Genomic DNA, 18557 nt, shown 5'->3' with positions numbered 1-18557 from the left:
CAACATAAACACATAAACCAATGGGTTTTTCATTCTTGTAATGAACAGTAAAGGCAACAGGATCACTTAAACCTGGCTATATTCATATAACTAGAGATTTGTGACCGCTGCGCACGTTTTATAGTATGATGTCTCGTGAAACTTGACCAATCATGGAGATTGGCCCATTTTCCCATTGGATGACATACGCGCGGACTCACAGACGGACGGACAGACGGACAGAGATTTAGTTAGATTAGTCCTCACTCCTCACTAGAGACTGCAGGCTTTCAATTCCTGGAAATTTGGCATGCCAAAATGGAAGCCAAATTGTTCTTGAGTAAAAAAAAAAAAGAAAAAAGAAACGTACTTGGGCCATTATGTCACATCAACCGGTTTCATCGGGAATCGTTTGCTTGCATTTTGCTAAGAGATACGTTATATAGTTGAATTTATATTAATTTATTTGTGAATACATTTTCTCCATTGACTTGAATGGGAAAAAGCTAAAATGTTACTTCCCAAATATGGAGTTGACTGACCAGGGGTCTTCAACGTTTTCGGGCCGGGGACCCTTTAGTTGAGAGAGAGATGAAGCAGGGACCCCCACAACCTTATCTTAGATTCCATATAGTTTCATCGTTTGACAGCACAATCATCAGTGTATTTTGGATTCTTGTCAATTTGTTTTCAGATATTTAACCACTTGAACCGTCAATACTTATAAAACTTGACTTTTCACTCTGTACTTAGTCTGCTCTTTTTCCCCTCTATACCAAAGCTCTTTGCCAAAAATAGCCGATCTACAAGCTCACAACGCATCGCAGCGCGAGGCGTTGTGAGATTGTAGATCTGCTATTTTTGGATAAAGTTCTCAGAATATGGACGCTAGGGTTCAAGTGGCTAATATAACATTTTTGAAAAAGAAGGTTTCTATCTCTCAAAGATTTGGAGGACCCCCTGTAGTAACTCTGAGGACCCCCTAGGGGTCCCGGACCCTCTGTTGAAGACCCCTGTCATAGATGATTGACATCATAGACCACCGTGGTCTACGATGTCAATCATCAGTCTCATGTGGTCCACATGAGACTGACATGGAAGCCAAATGGGAAAATGCCGATAACCAGTATGTCCATATATGGGCATTCCAAGACGTGGATACCAAGATTACCATGAGTCCCATGATGATTCCAAGCCCTGTACAACGAACGCTGTGTCAAAAAAGCCCAGGGAATCATCAAAGATCTACATCATCCCGACCACAGTCTGTTCAAGATGTTGCCACATTCATGGGAAACGACTACACAGTCTCAAAGCTACTGGCAACAGACTGCAAGAAAGCTTCTTTCCACAAACAATCAGGCACGTGAACAAACGGTCAAAGACGAGAACGGTCCAGGGCAAAAAGAATCGCTTGCCATTTTTCATGAAAAAAAGTCATGAGTGGCATCAACACATTTTCAGTTCTCTCTCTCTCTCTCTCTCTCTCTTTCTCTCTCTCTCTCTCTCTCTCTGCCTCTCTCTCTCTCTGCCTTGTGGAAAAGAGACTCAATTAAAGAACAATTGGCACTCATCATCCGGTACAACTGGGGAGCTCACAGAATCAAGGCAGTCCACATGTTTCATTAATCCCACGTTGGTTTTGTCATATCTTCTTCGGGAACAAAAGTAAGACGGATTTAATGAGAATTTAATGAGGGCCATTGTCTCTTCCTCGTGGTTCCCATGTGCTCTTTACTCTTGGATGGTTCTGAGGATGATCCTCTATGTCAAGGGTAGCACTTGTTTTAAAGTTATACTATGTAAAATAAATCTTAAAATTGTCCTAATTATTAAATCGCTAAAGTTTTAGAACACCCACTCTGTTAATTTCAGCTCCCAAAGCCTTTTCTTTATATGTGTTCTACTGAGCCCTGGTGGCCGTGACCGGGGCTGTTTTTCCCGGCAAAATTACGTCATATGCATCATTCTGTACACGTGTCTCCCTACCGGCCAATAACAGCCCAGATCATACACTGCCGAGCTCTTCAGGAAGTACACTGCAGTGTTTACACTGGTCTAGGAGTTTAGCATGTAGCTCCCCAACCGCTGCTCGTAGAGGGACACGAAAGACCTCTACGGATAGGTCTCGGCGAGGCGAGGCGGACGCGGTGGTCTGAAGGCCCGGTCCGCGGCGAAAAACGGCCGAAAAAAGCAGACGCGACCGCGGTTTGCTATAACGCTACTGACCTCTAGTTGAGCAACTTACACAGTATAGCTTTAAGTAACTAAACTAGAAAATTAGCAATTTGTGAAATTGCAAGAGTGGTTGCCCTGTTTTTCAAATTATATTTGAGTTTTGGGAAGTGAATTTCCATTATTTTGGGGGCTATATTTGTTTACCAGTAAGTAAATGCATCTTGTGCATTGTAATCCCCATATATGAGTGTATAAGGGGGTACCCTAACATTGCATCAATAAACTCTAACAGGGCCTAACAGGGAATCATCTGGGAATCATACTTAAAGTATGATTCCCGTTTTCGGGGGGAATGCCCATATATGGACATATATGGTCTCATGTGGTCTATGATGGTAGGCATCTCCATATTTGGGAAAAGTTCATATTAACCACTGACGTATACGGGGAAAATTAATTCACTAATACATTAATATCAATTAAACAATACAACTCTTCTCTTAGAAAAATGCAAATTGCAAATTCCTGATGAAGCCGGTTGATTTGACATATGGCGCGAGTGTGTGGCGTGAAAACTGTGGGAGGAGTAGGCGTTAAACTATTAGTTACTCTAGAAACAGAGAATAAAGTTTCCCCAGAACTATAGTCTGGTTGCCCTGCTGGGCAACTACACCAACTACTGTATGGAAGATAATCAGTAGCGGACACATTACTCAAACCCAGTACTTGATCAAAGTATACAGTAGATACTCCTGGGCAAATTACTCATCTATACAAGTGAAAGTTGTTCTGTCAAATTTGTAGTTAAATTCAAGTAAAGGAGCACTTGCTTTAAAGAAAAACACACCCAGTGTGAAGTGAGACTGAGTAGTTCACTTCATTAAGCTATAATAAATATGAATTCTTACATCCTTCATTAATTTCTAGGCTGCTCAACAGCGCCACTTGGTCACCCAGCGGTATTGCAACTGTTGAGGCCGACGTCGCTGTCCGCATACATATATAAAGGACATACATATATACATAAGGGAAATACAACATACAAGTGTTGGAGTGCTGAGGCACTGCTCATAAATAAAGTATTCAAAGATACATGCTTTAAAAAATATCCATGTACTCAAAACTACAAATTACAAAGTAGGCTACATTTTGTTTTAATATCAATGCATTTATATAGAAATTTGGAAATCTTCAAAAATGTTCTAAATTTGTATTGTGTGTAGATTGATAGATTGAAGTGGTAAAGTGTGGGATCCTTCAAGGTGATTTCTTTGACAGTGGAGTGAAATGTACTGCATTCAAGTAAACGTACTTCGCTACTGTCCACCACCGATACAAATGTTAGTTAAATCCAAAAGCATTAAATATAAAGTCAAAACCTAGAGAGCCAGAAATAACTAACTATCCTCAAACAACCCCAAAAAGGCCATTATCATCAGAGACAAGTCAATCCTACATTGGAATTCGCCAAACGCAAACAACAAACGCTCCGTGAGCGCTAGCTGGCTGAACTTTTTGGGGGGTAATTGTCCTCTTGAGCACTCTTGTCAGCGGATGTGACTGCGGCGTGGGCCTATCCGTCTAGCCGAGGGGGGGAGAGAGAGAGAGAGAGAGAGAGAGGGAGAGAGAGAGAGAGAGATAGATAGAGAGAGAGAGAGAGAGAGAGAGAGAGAGAGAGAGACGGAGACAAGCTTAGAGCCATCACTCACTCTTGCCGCTCTGCAGGCTGCGGTTGTAGCCCACGGGGCTGAAGAACTCGAAGATGAAGACAGTCACTGCCACGACGGTCAGACACATGACAAACATCATCACCCAGACGGCCGGACTGTAAGGCTCTGTGGGGGGAGAGGAGGAGAACACATGAGGACACTGCATAAACACTCACGAACGACAAAGACATCAAGCAACAGACCACAATGGTTTCGCCAGTCAAATCAGAGGCTCATAGGGATGGGACTAGTAGGGATGTCACGATTATTGTGACCAAAACAATTGCGATTTACGATACTATGGCGATAATCAAAATATCCCCAACGTCCATTATCCTGAGGCGGAACATTTGCAAAAAAATTGCCGATCTACAAGCTCACAACGCGTCGCGTTGTGAGCTTGTAGATGTGCCAAGCTAGATTGGCTATTTTTGCTATTCGTCATACGAGTGCATTGGCTTAAATGCATGTGTGAACGTACATAGGTGCAGATTTTCTTTTTCTATTTTAAAGGACAACTTTGTTTTTTTACTTCATATTTTAGATTGCAATTAGAGAAATGAAAAAGTGAGTGTTAAAATGTTTTCATTTGTTTCGTTCTATTGTTTTATGGCATTTACTGTGCTAAAATGTGGGGCATGCGTACGCATGGGGGCATGCGTACAAGTGGCTAAATATGTCTTTTTAGACACAATAAGCCAGCAGTTTCTTTATTGCTATTTACAGTAACACTTCTAGCCCCCATAAGTCACATCCAACCATGAAAGGTTGCGTTGTATCTTGGGAATGGGCTTATTCTGTGTAAAATGAAATATTTAGCCACTTGTACGCATGCCCCCAACCACTGAAATAAGCATCTCTAAAACAATAGAAAGAACTAAATGAAATAATTTTAACACTCATCTTTGATATTCTTTAATTACAATCTAAAATATGAACCCTTGTTGTAAAAAACTTAAGTTGTCCTTTAACATGTCCTTCTGTCCAGCAGCTGAGATTTTATCTTTTGGTAACATGAGTTTTGTCAACGTTTTAGCAAGACACTTAATGGCTATGCCCACATTCCTCTAGAGAAGAGATAGTGTGAAAGAGCAGCCGTGCTCTGTCGACTTCGCTTTCACTGGATAAACAAGACCAAAAGGGCTTTCAAGAAATGAGTGTTGTTTGTGTTCAACATCACAACAGTGACAACAAGAGAATAATTACGTTTTTGAAAGATGACACAGTGTTGAATCATTAACATGTTTGTTTTCATTTTCCCCCAGATTAATTATGTTGAATCATTAAAACCCATTTAGATCGGGTACACATTATTGTGTATCATTATTTTATGCTTTAACTATTGAAAAATAGCAGATATACAAGCTCACAGCGCGGCACCGAGTGCCGCGCTGCGAGCTTGTAGATCTGCTATTTTTAAAAAATTGTGAAAATTAGAATTTTGACCCGATTCTATAAGTGTCTTCTGAATCTTTCTAAGGTTTTTTGAAAAAGAACTGTGTTTCTATGTCAGCAATCTGGCTAGCCATCATCAAAGAAAAGATCCTTTTCACTATATGGAGCTCAGTTAGAATGTTCTTGAGAGACTACTATGTCAGTGGTTCTCCAACTTTTCCATGTCAAGGACCCCCAAAATGATATTTATTTGGTCACGGACCCCCATCTCAAAATATTTAGTTCCAGGGACCAACCAGAATCAAAATTTGAGTTACACAGCGCGGCACTGAATGCCGCGCTGTGAGCTTGTATATCTGAGCTTGTATATCTGCTATGTTTCAATAGCTAAAGCGTTAAATAATTCTAACCCTAAATGGGTTAAAGGAATTATGACATGCTGTTTTTACCAATCATAACAGTCTTTGTCCTGGTCCTTAAAACGTGTATTAAAATGTTAAAACTGAAACTCCACTCCAGGGAGCCATGGCAGTTTTTTTTCTCTCTCCGTGTTCTGTTCAGGTTCAGGTTCAGATTTATTGTCACACATATCCATACAAGTACAGATACAATGAAATGCTTGTGCCAGGAGCACTCGGAGCCTTATTACACAAAGACATGGTCACAGTGACCGACAAGAGTGTGGACCCACATACCATGCAGGCCACACAAGACAAGTCCCAACAACAACGATACCATACAGTGTAACAGTGTACAGCAGGGTTCCCCAATAGGCGGCCCACACCAACCCCAGTAATAATGGTGGTATAAGAGCAGCAACAACACTGGTATATCGTCGTTGTTGGCTGGAAATCTCGTATCTCCAAATGTGTACGATATTTCGCAAATCATACAAGGCCGTCGCACAAAAATAGTGCGACGATTCGTAAGGATCAAAGCGAGTTCAGGGGGCGGTCCCAAGGGAGCGCGCGCGCGGAGGGGGGTGGGTCACTAGGTCCTGCCCCCCCCCCTTACCCATAGTTCTTAGGGAAGTCAGATGGTGGAACTCAGTCTTGTTGCATAGCACTGCTGCTACGCATGGCTGTCTCGAAGGGGTTACTGGTTGTTGTGCTGCTGACTTCTGCTTGGATCGTGTTTTTCGCTGCTGTCTATGCTGGGATCAAGGCAAGGTTGTATGGAAAAACTCTGGGATCGTGGATTCGGGTGGACACTGCTGTATTCTAGTCATAGACTGTAGAAGGGTTCTAGTACTGTTTCAACAAGTTGTGGTCTCAGCGGATGTTGCTGATTCCCAGCTGATATCCGCAGTGCAGTGCTGCTGATCCAATGCGGCAGTTGTTGTTGCTAAGCTAATTTATTGTGCCTTTGTGGGCCATTGCTCTGCTACCGTTCGCTAAGGTAAACTCAGGTACTGTGCCGGTAACAGTGGCCGTGTGGCCTTATCTGCTAGTTGTTGAGTAAGCGTTTTCTCCATTCAGACAGTCAGCCAGGGGCTAGCTTTTGCTGTTGGTGGCCGGCTAGCTATAACTTCTTTAAAGATGTTGGCTAGCGAACTTTAATGACTCTCAATCTGTCTACTCCATGGGAGTTGCGTGTGTCCGTAGTCAGCATCTACCTAGCATACAGGCTAGCAGAGGGTAACGTCACGAAGCGAAGGGTTGCGCATGTTCTGCGCATACTGAGCACAACAGGTAACGTAGCTCTAGCATTTAACCTCCCTGGCACGTGTCACTTGGTCCTTTAAGAGTCTTTTCGTTATTATATTATTTTATGTGCACGCGCAGTTTAATAAGGTAAGGATGCGCATGTATGATCAATGGCTATGCTTCACTCATGCCTACTATAAAAGCTAGGTTGTGGTAGTAGTAAGAATCGTGGTCACGTCGGGCCAGTGGAAGTTCATTCATTCAGGCTTCGTTGTAGCTTGTTTATTCTATTCAGTCTATTGTGGGCGTAATGCATTACTTCTGCCTCTCCTCGGGTTGTGTGGGGTGTGTGCGTGTGGTTTTATGTAGCCCATTCAGTCACGCATTGTAGTCTGGCCGTCATAGCATCCGCTTATGAGTGGCAGTTGTTTTCAAGGGAGTTGCGGGTAGCTACAGCTAAAAGCGTCCCCGTTGCGTCATAGATCCTCTACTCTAAAGGCTTGTAGCCCACCCCTACCTCCCATCCTGCTAATCATTCGCTAAGCAGCATGTAACAAGCTGCAGCGCGTCAGGCTTTCCTCTCAGTTTTAGGGTTTGACAGGCTCTATAACAATGTTTTGTTCATGAGGATTTTGCCCGGTTTCAGTTAATGCTAGCTTTACCCAAGCTGCGGCTGCCTGCGGGCATAGCAGCCGATAATTACTGCCGATGCTACTCTTGGTAAAACGCTAACATCTGTTTATGTTTGCAGCTCAGGTCGGAACTGCCACGCGTCTGTTGCTAACATCAGGGCGGCTTCAAGTGTAACAGTGTTAAAGGTGAAGTCATTGGATATTGTCCACTATCGAGCTGCCGTATTTGTTTCAATCTAGGGTTATAGTTTGGGATCACCGCGTATCGCACTGCATGTCCTTGTGGTGTTTCCGTAGCTGCGGCACTCAAGCTAATAATTACAGCTAAGGCTACTGCTAGTGAAAATGACGAGTGTTTATCTTTACCATCACGCTATCATGTTCACCATTGCAGCTCCAGGATAAAGGCTGCTAACGCCATGCTTTCTTTTCAGCTTCAGGCTAAAGTGCTACATGTCTGTTGCTAACATTACTTTATCACTACAGATCCATGCCGGAGCTGTGGCAGGCCCGCTACTACAGCATCATGTTATCATGGCAGCTTCAGGCTAAAGTGCTACAGGTCTGTTGCTAACATTATTATGTCACTACAGATCCATGCCGGAGCTGTGGCAGGCCCACTACTACAGCATCATGTTATCATGGCAGCTTCAGGCTAAAGTGCTACAGGTCTGTTGCTAACATTATTATGTCACTACAGATCCATGCCGGAGCTGTGGCAGGCCCACTACTACAGCATCATGTTATCATGGCAGCTGCAGGCTAAAGTGCTACAGGTCTGTTGCTAACATTATTATGTCACTACAGATCCATGCCGGAGCTGCGGCAGGCCCGCTACTACAGCATCATGTTATCATGGCAGCTGCAGGCTAAGCTGCAACATGTTCCGCTAACAGTGTGTTTTCTTCATAGCTTCGTGCTGCGGCTGCTACATGCCTGCTAACATCATGTTTTTCAGATTCAGGCTGGAGCGGCTGCATGTATGTCTTTGCAGCGTCATGCCGCAGCCGCTGCGTTTTTTCTATTAACATGTCATCTCTATAGCTTCGTCCACGGCTGTATAATACCATGAAGCCAGTCAGGAGTCGATTGGCACTGCAGAGGGCTCTGCTGCTACGGCATCAGCTAACGCAAGCAAGGCGGTCGGCACGCCCGCCAACCCACCGCCCACCCGCCTGCCGGCATGCCCGCCAGCCCGCCGCATAGTGCTGGAAGCTGGCGGGGCGCAGGCCCGTTTTCCGGGGGCGTTGTCATGCTGCAACATACCGACGCCGGTCACGCCGCCATCATGCCGCGAAGGAACCCGGGAACAGCAGTTCCAGCACCAGCGGCGGGAACTCCATTCCTCTCACCAGCGACGGCTATCCCGGAAGCATTGTGGAGCCAGACTCTAGAAGGTAAATAGCGGCGCATTTGCTTGTTCGGTTCTGTTGGGGTGTCAGTCGCTCTCCAAGCTGGGAAATAATGGGTAGCCATAGTTAGATAGCAGTACATTCGCTCGTTCTGTTTGTTGGGTTTTAGCCGCTCTCTTGCATTGCTTGACTTAAAAGTCAAGATGTGGTTTGGGTTGAGTTCTTATATGTGCTTCAGCGGACTCTACAGCAGAACTAACCCACTTTTCCGTCCTTTATTTCCATGCCGAAACACCTGGTCATCCGCCTGATGTCTGCTCCCGACGCCGGGCACCCATGACACGCACCTGGTTCGGCATAAAACCGAGAGCTGCGGCCTGCCCACCCAGCTGGCTGCCTGCACGCCGGCCCCCCCGCCCGACAGCCTGTCTCCCAAACCTTTGCACAGCTCTCTCTCTGGACCGGTGCAGCGACAACAGCAGTGCTCCGGGTGCCGTCATCAACCATGGAATCCTTTAGCCATCGGCAGCTATGTACGTTCATCACACTCTGCATATGAAGTCCGACACGCCCAGCTGTCAATGAGCATCAAGCCCACGCAACTCAGGACTGAAGCGGCCGCACCATTAGCACAGGTTTAGAAGGTTACATTATGCGGTTCTGCTTCAGCGTATACCTGTTAAGGTTGTGTGTTTTATTGCTGCCTCTCACATGTATGGGTTTATTGCTGTGTTGCACATGTATGTAAAATGCAAGGCAAGGTGTCCTTTAAGGTTACACCAGTACAGTTGCTGCTCTGCTTCGCCGTATACCTGATATATTTGTGTGTTTTTCGTGCTGCCTATCTGCTGCGCTTCACAGGTCTTAAATTAGTGTTATACTTAGTGGCTCCTGCCCACTATAGCATCGCTAAAAGTAGAGCTACCTTCTTATCACTGGTTGGCTTTAGGGAAGCTGCTAGTATTAATACATTCGGTACTACTGTGCTTTTTCTTTACTGGCTCATTCTAGTATACAATAGCGCTCTAGAGTCGGTCAGTAGGTATAGTGTAATTGCCTCCGGCTCAGCAGTAATCGCGCATTCATTCGCTGTTGCCTTTAGTATTCCATAGCGCTCTAAAGCATTAGGTTAGGCGGTACATAGTTTAGTTGCCCCCCGCTCCGCAGTAAGGTTAAAAGGTATTTGCTTAGATTACAGCCAAGCTGCCTCCTTCGCCGTTGGCTAGCACTGGCATAAGATTATTATTCTGAATAAACGGTGCTCACCACTGCTTCTGGTTCTGCTGTCAGTTATATAGTTTTCAGTGATGCTGCTCCCGTTATTCACTTGGGCCGTTTAGCAGTACTGCAAGTTAGATAGTTTCAGTATTGCTGCAAGTTAGATATGTCAGTGCTGCCGCACTATAGTAGGCCACTGTGTTGCTGATAGGTTGCTCGTTCTAGGTTAATTGCATCGCTGCACGCTCCAATATTCTATCATGCAAAAGCTAGGTGGTTGCTGGGGTGTTAGTTAGGTAGGATGTGAAGCTGTATGGCGCTGTAGTTATATGAATTAAAGGTTCATCGCTGCTTCTGGTTCTGCTGTCTATATATATATACGTCCATGTTGCTGCTCCCGCTTTTCTCTAGGTTGTTTTAGTATGGCTTCAGTCAGATTGCAGTATATCGTTATAGTCAGCAGTACCACCTTCCTCACCGTTGGTTCGGTCTGCCAGCTGCTAACATTCTTAATTATTAAATTGCTTTAGCAGTACTTATAGCGTTTTTGGCAAGCTGCCAATATCATTGCTTAGTATTTTGCCTTAGTAATATTCGCTCTGCCAGATGCTAATATGCTTAATTATTATTTTTGCGTTAGCAGGAAAGGCAGTTCATAGTTTGCCCCGCAGTAATGATAACTTAATCGCTAGAGTCACAGCAGAGCTGCCTTCCTCGCAGTTGGCTAGCACTGGCATGGGATTCTGAGATTTTGGCGTGCTTTGGGGGTTTGTAGTTTTGGGGGGTATCGGGCCAGGGCTCGCTGTAATAAGATTATGCCCTCGATGCTCATGGTAACATGAGGATCGTGGGTTCAGTGAGCCATGGCCCGAGGCAGAACCCCATGCCAAACCATGCTAACTTAGGCTATAGATTCTATGCTGTCTTATAGTAGAGCTAAGGTAGGCTGCCAATACTATGCGCTTAGATATAGGCTTAGATTCTATGCTGTCTCTATAGTAGGGTGCTCAATATGCCATGCTGTGTGATGCTTGCTTTCTGCTTCATTCTGGTCAATAAAGTATATCTTAACCCAAGTGATCGTCTCCTGAAGTAGTGAAAACAGCAGATCTGCAAGCACACAACGCCTCGCACCGCGAGGCGTTGTGTGCTTGTAGATCGGCTGTTTTCACTAGTTTAAATAATTTTTAAAATGACATACAAGATTTTCACCCGACAACGACGAAAACTGTCGCTGGAGTAGTGGGAACGCCACCATCGCCCCCTGCAATGTTGTGGCCCTCGGCTTGGTACCCTAGACATAATTCCCAGTGCCCATGTTTACTTTTTTCTGTGGCCTTTTGAGTAGCAAAGATAATATACCTAGTCACCAGAGATGGTGTAGTTCAGAGACTTTCATGGTCTGTCTTATGTCAATCGTCACCCCTTTTTTGTGTGTGTGTGTAATTGAGGTCAGGAAACATTAAAAATAAATAAAAATAAAAATAAAAAATGAAGTTTTTATGTCATATGACCTTTTTTATTTCTCAAAAAATGTCAATCGTCGTGCCATTTCCCAGTAGAGCGTTCTCAAGGGCCCTGACTGGGCCCGTTACAGTGTCTGAAATTATAGCAGTGTGAGAGAAAAAAATATACTAATAGTTGGCGAAAGGGCAACTTCATGGGTTCAGTTGTTCACAAAACATGCTAAGTTCTGCACAAAATTGGTAGTAGACCTAAGGACCCGCAGTTAAATATGATTATTTTGTGGATCACAGCCTGAAAAGGTTGAGAACCACTGATCCAGTGGAGGGTGCATGTGTCTCTACTTTCTCAGAGCCTCAGAAAGGATTCAAATCAGGTTCCGTGCCTAACCATTACAGGCCAGAACAACAACAAAGAGCTCTAAAATACAGGCTAACATCGTAGGCGTATAACCGAGCCGATTGACTCCAGTTCAACAGGCTCCGTCAATTTGAATCGCCCGAGGGACATCAGTAGGAAATGACCCATAGAAAATAGACATGATGCATTATTTATTATTTGGGGACATAGGGGGCGTTGCCAATGAAAATACAGAAACCCGCTGGAGCGGACCTAATCTGCACTGGTCTATAACCCATTAAAACTGTGAAAGCATCAATGTCATTTTAGATTTTTTTTTTTTTTGCATTGGCTTTTCAAAAATAGCAGATGTACAAGCTCAAAAGCGCGTCACTTTGCGCCATGCTGGCAGCTTGTACATCTATTATTTTTATCTATTATTTTTGAACATTTTGGGGGGGAGGAAAGTGAGAGAAATACTTATTTAGAAAGCATTTTGTCACTGTTGGGCAGAAACCAAGACTCAAATTTTCACTTTTTTTCGTAAACGAAAGCCTTACTTCATCATGCAAAAGTGTTGCACAAGTAGTGAAAATAGACAATCTACAAGCACACAACGCCTTGCGGTATCGTCTATTTACACTATTTTAAATAATTTTAAACACTCCCGACGTCATCACGTCCAGGGACGTGTTACCTGGTTACCAGGTAAACAGGCTCTGCGGCGGCCACTAGTGAGCGAAAACACTACATATCCCATGATGCAACTCGGCCGCCATCATCAGGAAGCATGTAGGCTAATCTCCATGGGCTCCTATTCATTGCTGCTACAAAGAAACAGCTTTCTCCAAAAAACTTCTTTCACAGAGAAATCTTGGCGACCCTGGGCCGCGGTTAAAAAATGTATTTTCCGCGTGAAAGTAAACACCCCAGTCTACACCCGGAGTTAGGGAATTTCCACAACATGGACACGATCGTGGCTTCCAGGGATCATCAAAATAAAGCGCAGTGCACTCTGTATCCAAATAATGACAAGAATAATGGCATCCCAAGTGCTAAAAGGTCTTAAAGGGATAAGCATGCTGTTTGTTTCCTCATCTGCTCATTGCAGTGTTGAGGACAGTAAGCTCGTCCCCGGAGGCCACAGCTCCACCGACACAGTCCAATTAATACGTTGGGGAGACGTGATTGGCCCGCAGGGAGCGCCGTCGCCTTTGCCAAGCGGCAGCCGGAATTTCCTCCTCACTTTGTTGTAGCTACTTGGACGATTACCTCCTATTAGCCTAAACTGTAATTACACACGTTTGGTGCTGTGTGTTGCACCATACAGTACCTTCATATAAGCTGTCTACTTGTCTCAGATATGGGCTGTGGACAGTTCAGAAACCTGCCTACCAGTGACATCATCAGTGGGGGATTCCAAGCTAATGGAAGCTACAGCCTTTTTCTTCCTGGAAAGTTAGCCCACCGAAATAGAACAAGCCCTTGTTCCTGCATCGATTGAAGAAAAACAAAACACCTCAATTTCTGAAGATACTAGCCTGTGCATTCACCAACTCATTCCTTCCCACAATATGGGGCCTTTTCCACCGGCAAAGAACCGGTTCTGGTTCTTTCTCCCGCCTATGGGATGAACCAGAGGTGAGCTTTTCCACCGAGAACCGGAGTTGGTTTCTGAACTGTAAAAGTTGGTTCCGAACGGGAACCACAAAGTCCTTGGTTCCTCTGGTTCAATCATGGTTCAATCTGGTGGAAACGCAAGCCTTCCAAGAAAGTTGAACCGGCACTGGTTCTGGAACCAAGGTTCTTTTGGTGGAAAAAGGCCCCTGAGAGTCTGGACTTTGGCCTATAGGCAGCTTGAAAAGTGCCTTGACAGACAGACAGACAGACAGACAGACAGACAGACAGACAGACAGACAGACAGACAGACAGACAGACAGACAGACAGACAGACAGACAGACAGACTCCTCTAACCAATCAGTGTAGCAAAACATCTGACGTCATCACAGTGCAGCCAGTCGGAAGAACGGCAAACATCTTTTCGGCCGATGAACTCAGCTAGCGCTAACTCCTGTTCCTTTTTAATTGCTCTAATTGATTCCAACTCTGAAATAACTTCACTTGCTGCTTGTTATCGTTTCAGCGTTAGCCTAACTGTTACACTTTTGAAAATGCCGCAGCATGTATTCTACGTCACCATCTACACATGGACCAATAAGGGGAAGCTTTTCACTTGTTGTACGGGCAGCAGTTGAAACGCAGTCACTGATTGGCCCCGATCGTTTTCTGATTTCAGTCCAGACCTGATACTGGGGAAGGCATGAGTGAGCACAGTATCAGGGCTGGCTTTCCAGGCTATGGAAATACCACCAACAATGTCATAAGTAGGCTGAGACACAGAGCGCGTAGACGGAAATGGCACCATTCCATGGTGAGCATTAGTGAGGGCCAAATGCTCCTTTAAGCTTGGTTACAAGTCTTTAGGTATTGGCACCTAAGCAGCTGTAGCTACGCTTGTCCAACCACTACAGCCTTACAACACCAAGAACAGCCGTTTGTACGATATGGACGATTAACGTCTTCATGCTCAGCCACCTTGAATGTTCAGCAACATAACGTCAGCTCTTTCCAACTATTGTCTTTGTCCTAATCAGTTACACTAAGCATCTGTAGACGTGCCAGCTATTATCACGAATACATGGGCCATGAAAGATGAAGCATTAATCTTTATGACTCATTGTAAGAGAGTGGCTGCACCTATCCGTCTCGTTCACCTACACGCAACATGTGATTAACGTCACACATTAATCCGCGTCCTTCTCACCTACATGTTTGAGGTGGCAGCTTGGATGCCACCAGTCTACTCAGTTAAATCCTCAGTGATAATTTGACATGAATGAACGCGGAGGATATCACTGTGTAGACCGGGGGTCTTCAGGGGGTCCGGGACCCCTAGGGGGTCCTCAGAGTTACCACAGGGGGCCGCCAAATCCTTGTGTGATAGAATAATTATTTTAAATGAACAACTTCGACCCTCGCATCCCTATACCCTGAGGAGAACTTTTGCCAAAAATAGCAGATCTACAAGCTCTCAACGCCTCGCAGCGCGAGGCGTTGAGAGCTTGTAAATCGACTATTTTTGGCAAATAGGTTTGGTGTACAGAGTGAAAGGTCTACTAAAGGATTACTAAGTATCGTCAATTTAAGATTTCAAACAAGTCTATATGAATCTATATAACTATGAAATCGATGAGAATCTGCATCACACATTTATACAATATGTAGAGGGGGTCCCTGCTTCATCTCTCTCTCAGCTAAGGGGTCCTTGGCCTGAAAACGTTGAAGATCCCTGGTGTAGACTCCAAGCCGGTGCGGCATAAGAGCGTTTGATAACCTGTATTACTGAGTCTGTATTTTTATGCACCATGCTTTGTGCAACGACTTTGTTCTCACCCTGAGGTCCCATACAATTGTATGTCTCTTGGCTCAATTTAATCTCACAACAGCGGGAGGACCTTCATCTCTCTCTTTAAATGCTCTGCTGCTGTTGAATCGATATGCGAAAAGGTTTTTGTTAAACTTTTTTCTTCCATTCCCCCAGAATTCTAAATAAGAATCCGCATGAATGGATGAGTCACGCCTGATCTAGGCTTGATTGCGAGGCAGGGTTGCTGCGCGCCGAAAATATCTGACCTACAAGCTTTTAGGTCTTCATCAATCATCGCGGTACAAATGGACAAATGATCAAGCAGTAGACATTTTTGAAAACGTGGCTGGGGGTGTCACCCAATCCTGATTGAAGAGTGAATTCAGGTGGGTTACAAAAATGGATCACAATTATAGCCCAATGCCAGTGCTTAAACTTTCCATCCGTGCGTCCTCCATCTCGCAGCTTAACGCCCCACCTCCGAGCAAGGAGGCGAGGAGAGGAGATGAGGAGAGTTCGCTTACGATGCGTCACGAATCTAAATGTACACATTGGGAGCTTGGAAGTGTCAAGGACTGATACGTCTTTTCAGGGGCAACACAGAAAATGTGGAAAGTCAAAACAGGGAAAGAAAACTGTGGGAAAAAAATCATTTGCAGGAAACGTTCAGGAAAAGAGCAGTAAATACTGACGAGTTGAAACGGCACATCGGTAGATTGTCTACTTTTGTGGAGCAACACTGCCATGCAGCCAAGTACAAATCAAGCATTGGAACAGTAGTTCTCTAATTGGGGTCCAGGGACCCTCAGGGATCCTTGAATGGGTTCCAAACGCACCCTAATTAAAACGTTTGAAAACCACTGATCTAAACCCTGTTCCAGTGTCCTAAACAGAAAAGGTCATGGAAAAACATAGTCACAATGTTACGATGCCTTTCAAGACATATTTCTGCACCAACGGACAGCACCCACCCCTACACGTCGTGCCTGATAACTAAAAGTCATTCAGCACCAGTAATGAGCGGACACTTCTGTGTGGGCCCGTTTGGTTCCATTTTTGTACGCTCAAGAATTATGCGGGTTCTTGCAGGGCCTTTCTGTGTGGAGTTTGCATGTTCTCCCCATGTCTCCCTGGGTAGATACCCTCACAAAAACATGCAGTAATCCCGGTATCTATAATGCCTCCCCCTGGCCAGCCGGGGCGCCTGATGGAGGGGAATGGAATAACGTGTTCCTTCCACGCGCTACGTCCAACCGGGGAAACTCCCCCCTGTCAGGTGATAAGAAGCAGCCCGCTCACTCTCATGCACTGAAGGAGGCATGAACTCAGTTCGGGGCCCTTCCCAGGTTGGCAGATGGAGAGCAGAGCCCAGGATTACAGCTTAGGCAATTGGCAACGGGTGAAAAGTGGGTTACAAAATCGTGGGATATATATATATATATATATATATATATATATATATATATATATATATATATATATAATAATTATGCGGTTCTTGAAATAAAAACAAACCAAACGAGCATGGCATCTCAGGCAGGGCCAATCTTACCGAGGAAAGCGGACGGCGAGACGGTCCCGTTGCTGCGCGACACCATGACACTGATGCCTGTCTCCACGAAGGGGACAGAGAAGTCCACCACCTCCGACCGCTCCTCGTTGATGGTCAGAGAGCCGATGGCCATGTCCGCACGCTTGTACACCACCTGCAAGGGGAGACACCACGAGAAAACCACAATGATCCATCCATGTCATTGTTAATGCATTATTTATATGATAACACCATTCTAAAGTTGGTAAGGAATATTACCTCTAACAGTAGCCATGTGTTGTATAGAGAATATAAGTTGCTGCCTTCAGGAAGGAGATACGGTGTTCCAGCATACAATAAGGTCAGACAAAAAAGGTCCTTTATCAGTCGACTTTAAGGCTTAATCAGGAGTTTGACCAGAGGTAGGCTAGGCGGTGGAAATTGCTCTTGATATCTTGATATCTTTATGTATGCATGTTCCTTGTGTTATGTCAAATGTTTTATATGTTTCGCATACATGGCTGCTGTGTCGCAAGATAAATTTCAGCGCAAACGGACAATAAAGTACTATATCATATCATATCTCATGACGCACGCACGCACGCACACACACACACACACACCTTTCTCCTCCACAGAGTCATCTTCTGCCCCAATGCTATTTTAATTAATTTTCCCAAGGCCTTGTCATTTTTAATGCATTACAGTTATCCAGTCGTTGCGATGTTTTCCACCGTAACAAGTTCTGCTATTTGGGAAGTCTCTAATCCAATCCACTTGGGTCCTCTGCTTGTCATCCCTTTTCACACAACGACGTTAGCAAAGATGAAGCCAATATTAATATTTCTCTTGAATCCTCAAAGGACGTTGTTGGGTTCCTTCCAAAGCCGAGCTTCAATGCAGAACAATTCCGCCACGTCTCCCAGGAGTGCATTAACCACTTAAACCACTAACATCCATATTGTGGGGAAAGCTTTTGCTTATAGTGCAGGGGTAGGCAACCGTAGGCACGGGTGCCAACATTGGGACAGGGGAGGGTGATCACTGGCACACTGGCAAATGTGACTGAGAGGATTATTATTTTAAAATCAAATATTGTTATAAATGTGGACAATTCAAATAAGTCACCTAATTTACAGCAAATGACATCCTGCACATTATTCTACATTCATTAAAATTCTGAACTTTGACTGGGTAGGGAGTCGGGGAGATAGGTGGGTTATTGCTAATGATGGTCTAATGATCGTTATAACAATGTCCTGACACTCAAAATATGTCTGAATTTTGACAGGGTGTCATTAGAATCTATGTTGACATGCCACACTGACTATCTAGAAAATAAAACAAAAAGGTTGCTGACCCCTGTTATAGTGGCTACTTTCAGCAAAATATTTCTCCACAATAGCAGAAAACTAAAAAGACACTAGCATAGGGCACTGAGTAGTCTAACCTAACGCGGACATTCTATGCCCCCGGCAAATCTCACCGGGTCCTCCGTAGAGATGGGACGTTCGCGAACGAATCGAGTCTTTAGAACGGCTCTTTGAAATGAGCGATGGGATCCGGTTCGCAGTATAGGGAGCCGTTCCTTTCTAATGAACAGTTGTGGAAACATTCTTTACTTGCAATGTAAATGTAAATAACTAAAGTAACTAAATAACTAAAATGAGAACGGCTCTTTGAAAG

General features: G+C 44.5%; 1 protein-coding gene across 1 annotated transcript in view; it reads right to left on the bottom strand.

The window, feature by feature from the left end:
* grin2db (glutamate receptor, ionotropic, N-methyl D-aspartate 2D, b) overlaps positions 1-18557 on the bottom strand; it is a gene marked incomplete at both ends in the record, with an annotated part of 213335 nt that overhangs the window by 109502 nt on the left and 85276 nt on the right. Inside the window, 2 exon segments of the mRNA XM_080743639.1 lie at positions 3867-3992; positions 16893-17046. Coding sequence (XP_080599765.1) covers positions 3867-3992; positions 16893-17046 — 280 coding nt within the window.

This window comes from Nannobrachium achirus, assembly GCF_963921795.1.
Source record: "Nannobrachium achirus genome assembly, chromosome: 2".
Classification (NCBI taxonomy): domain Eukaryota; kingdom Metazoa; phylum Chordata; class Actinopteri; order Myctophiformes; family Myctophidae; genus Nannobrachium; species Nannobrachium achirus.
This window is presented reverse-complemented; position numbering and strand designations above follow the sequence as displayed.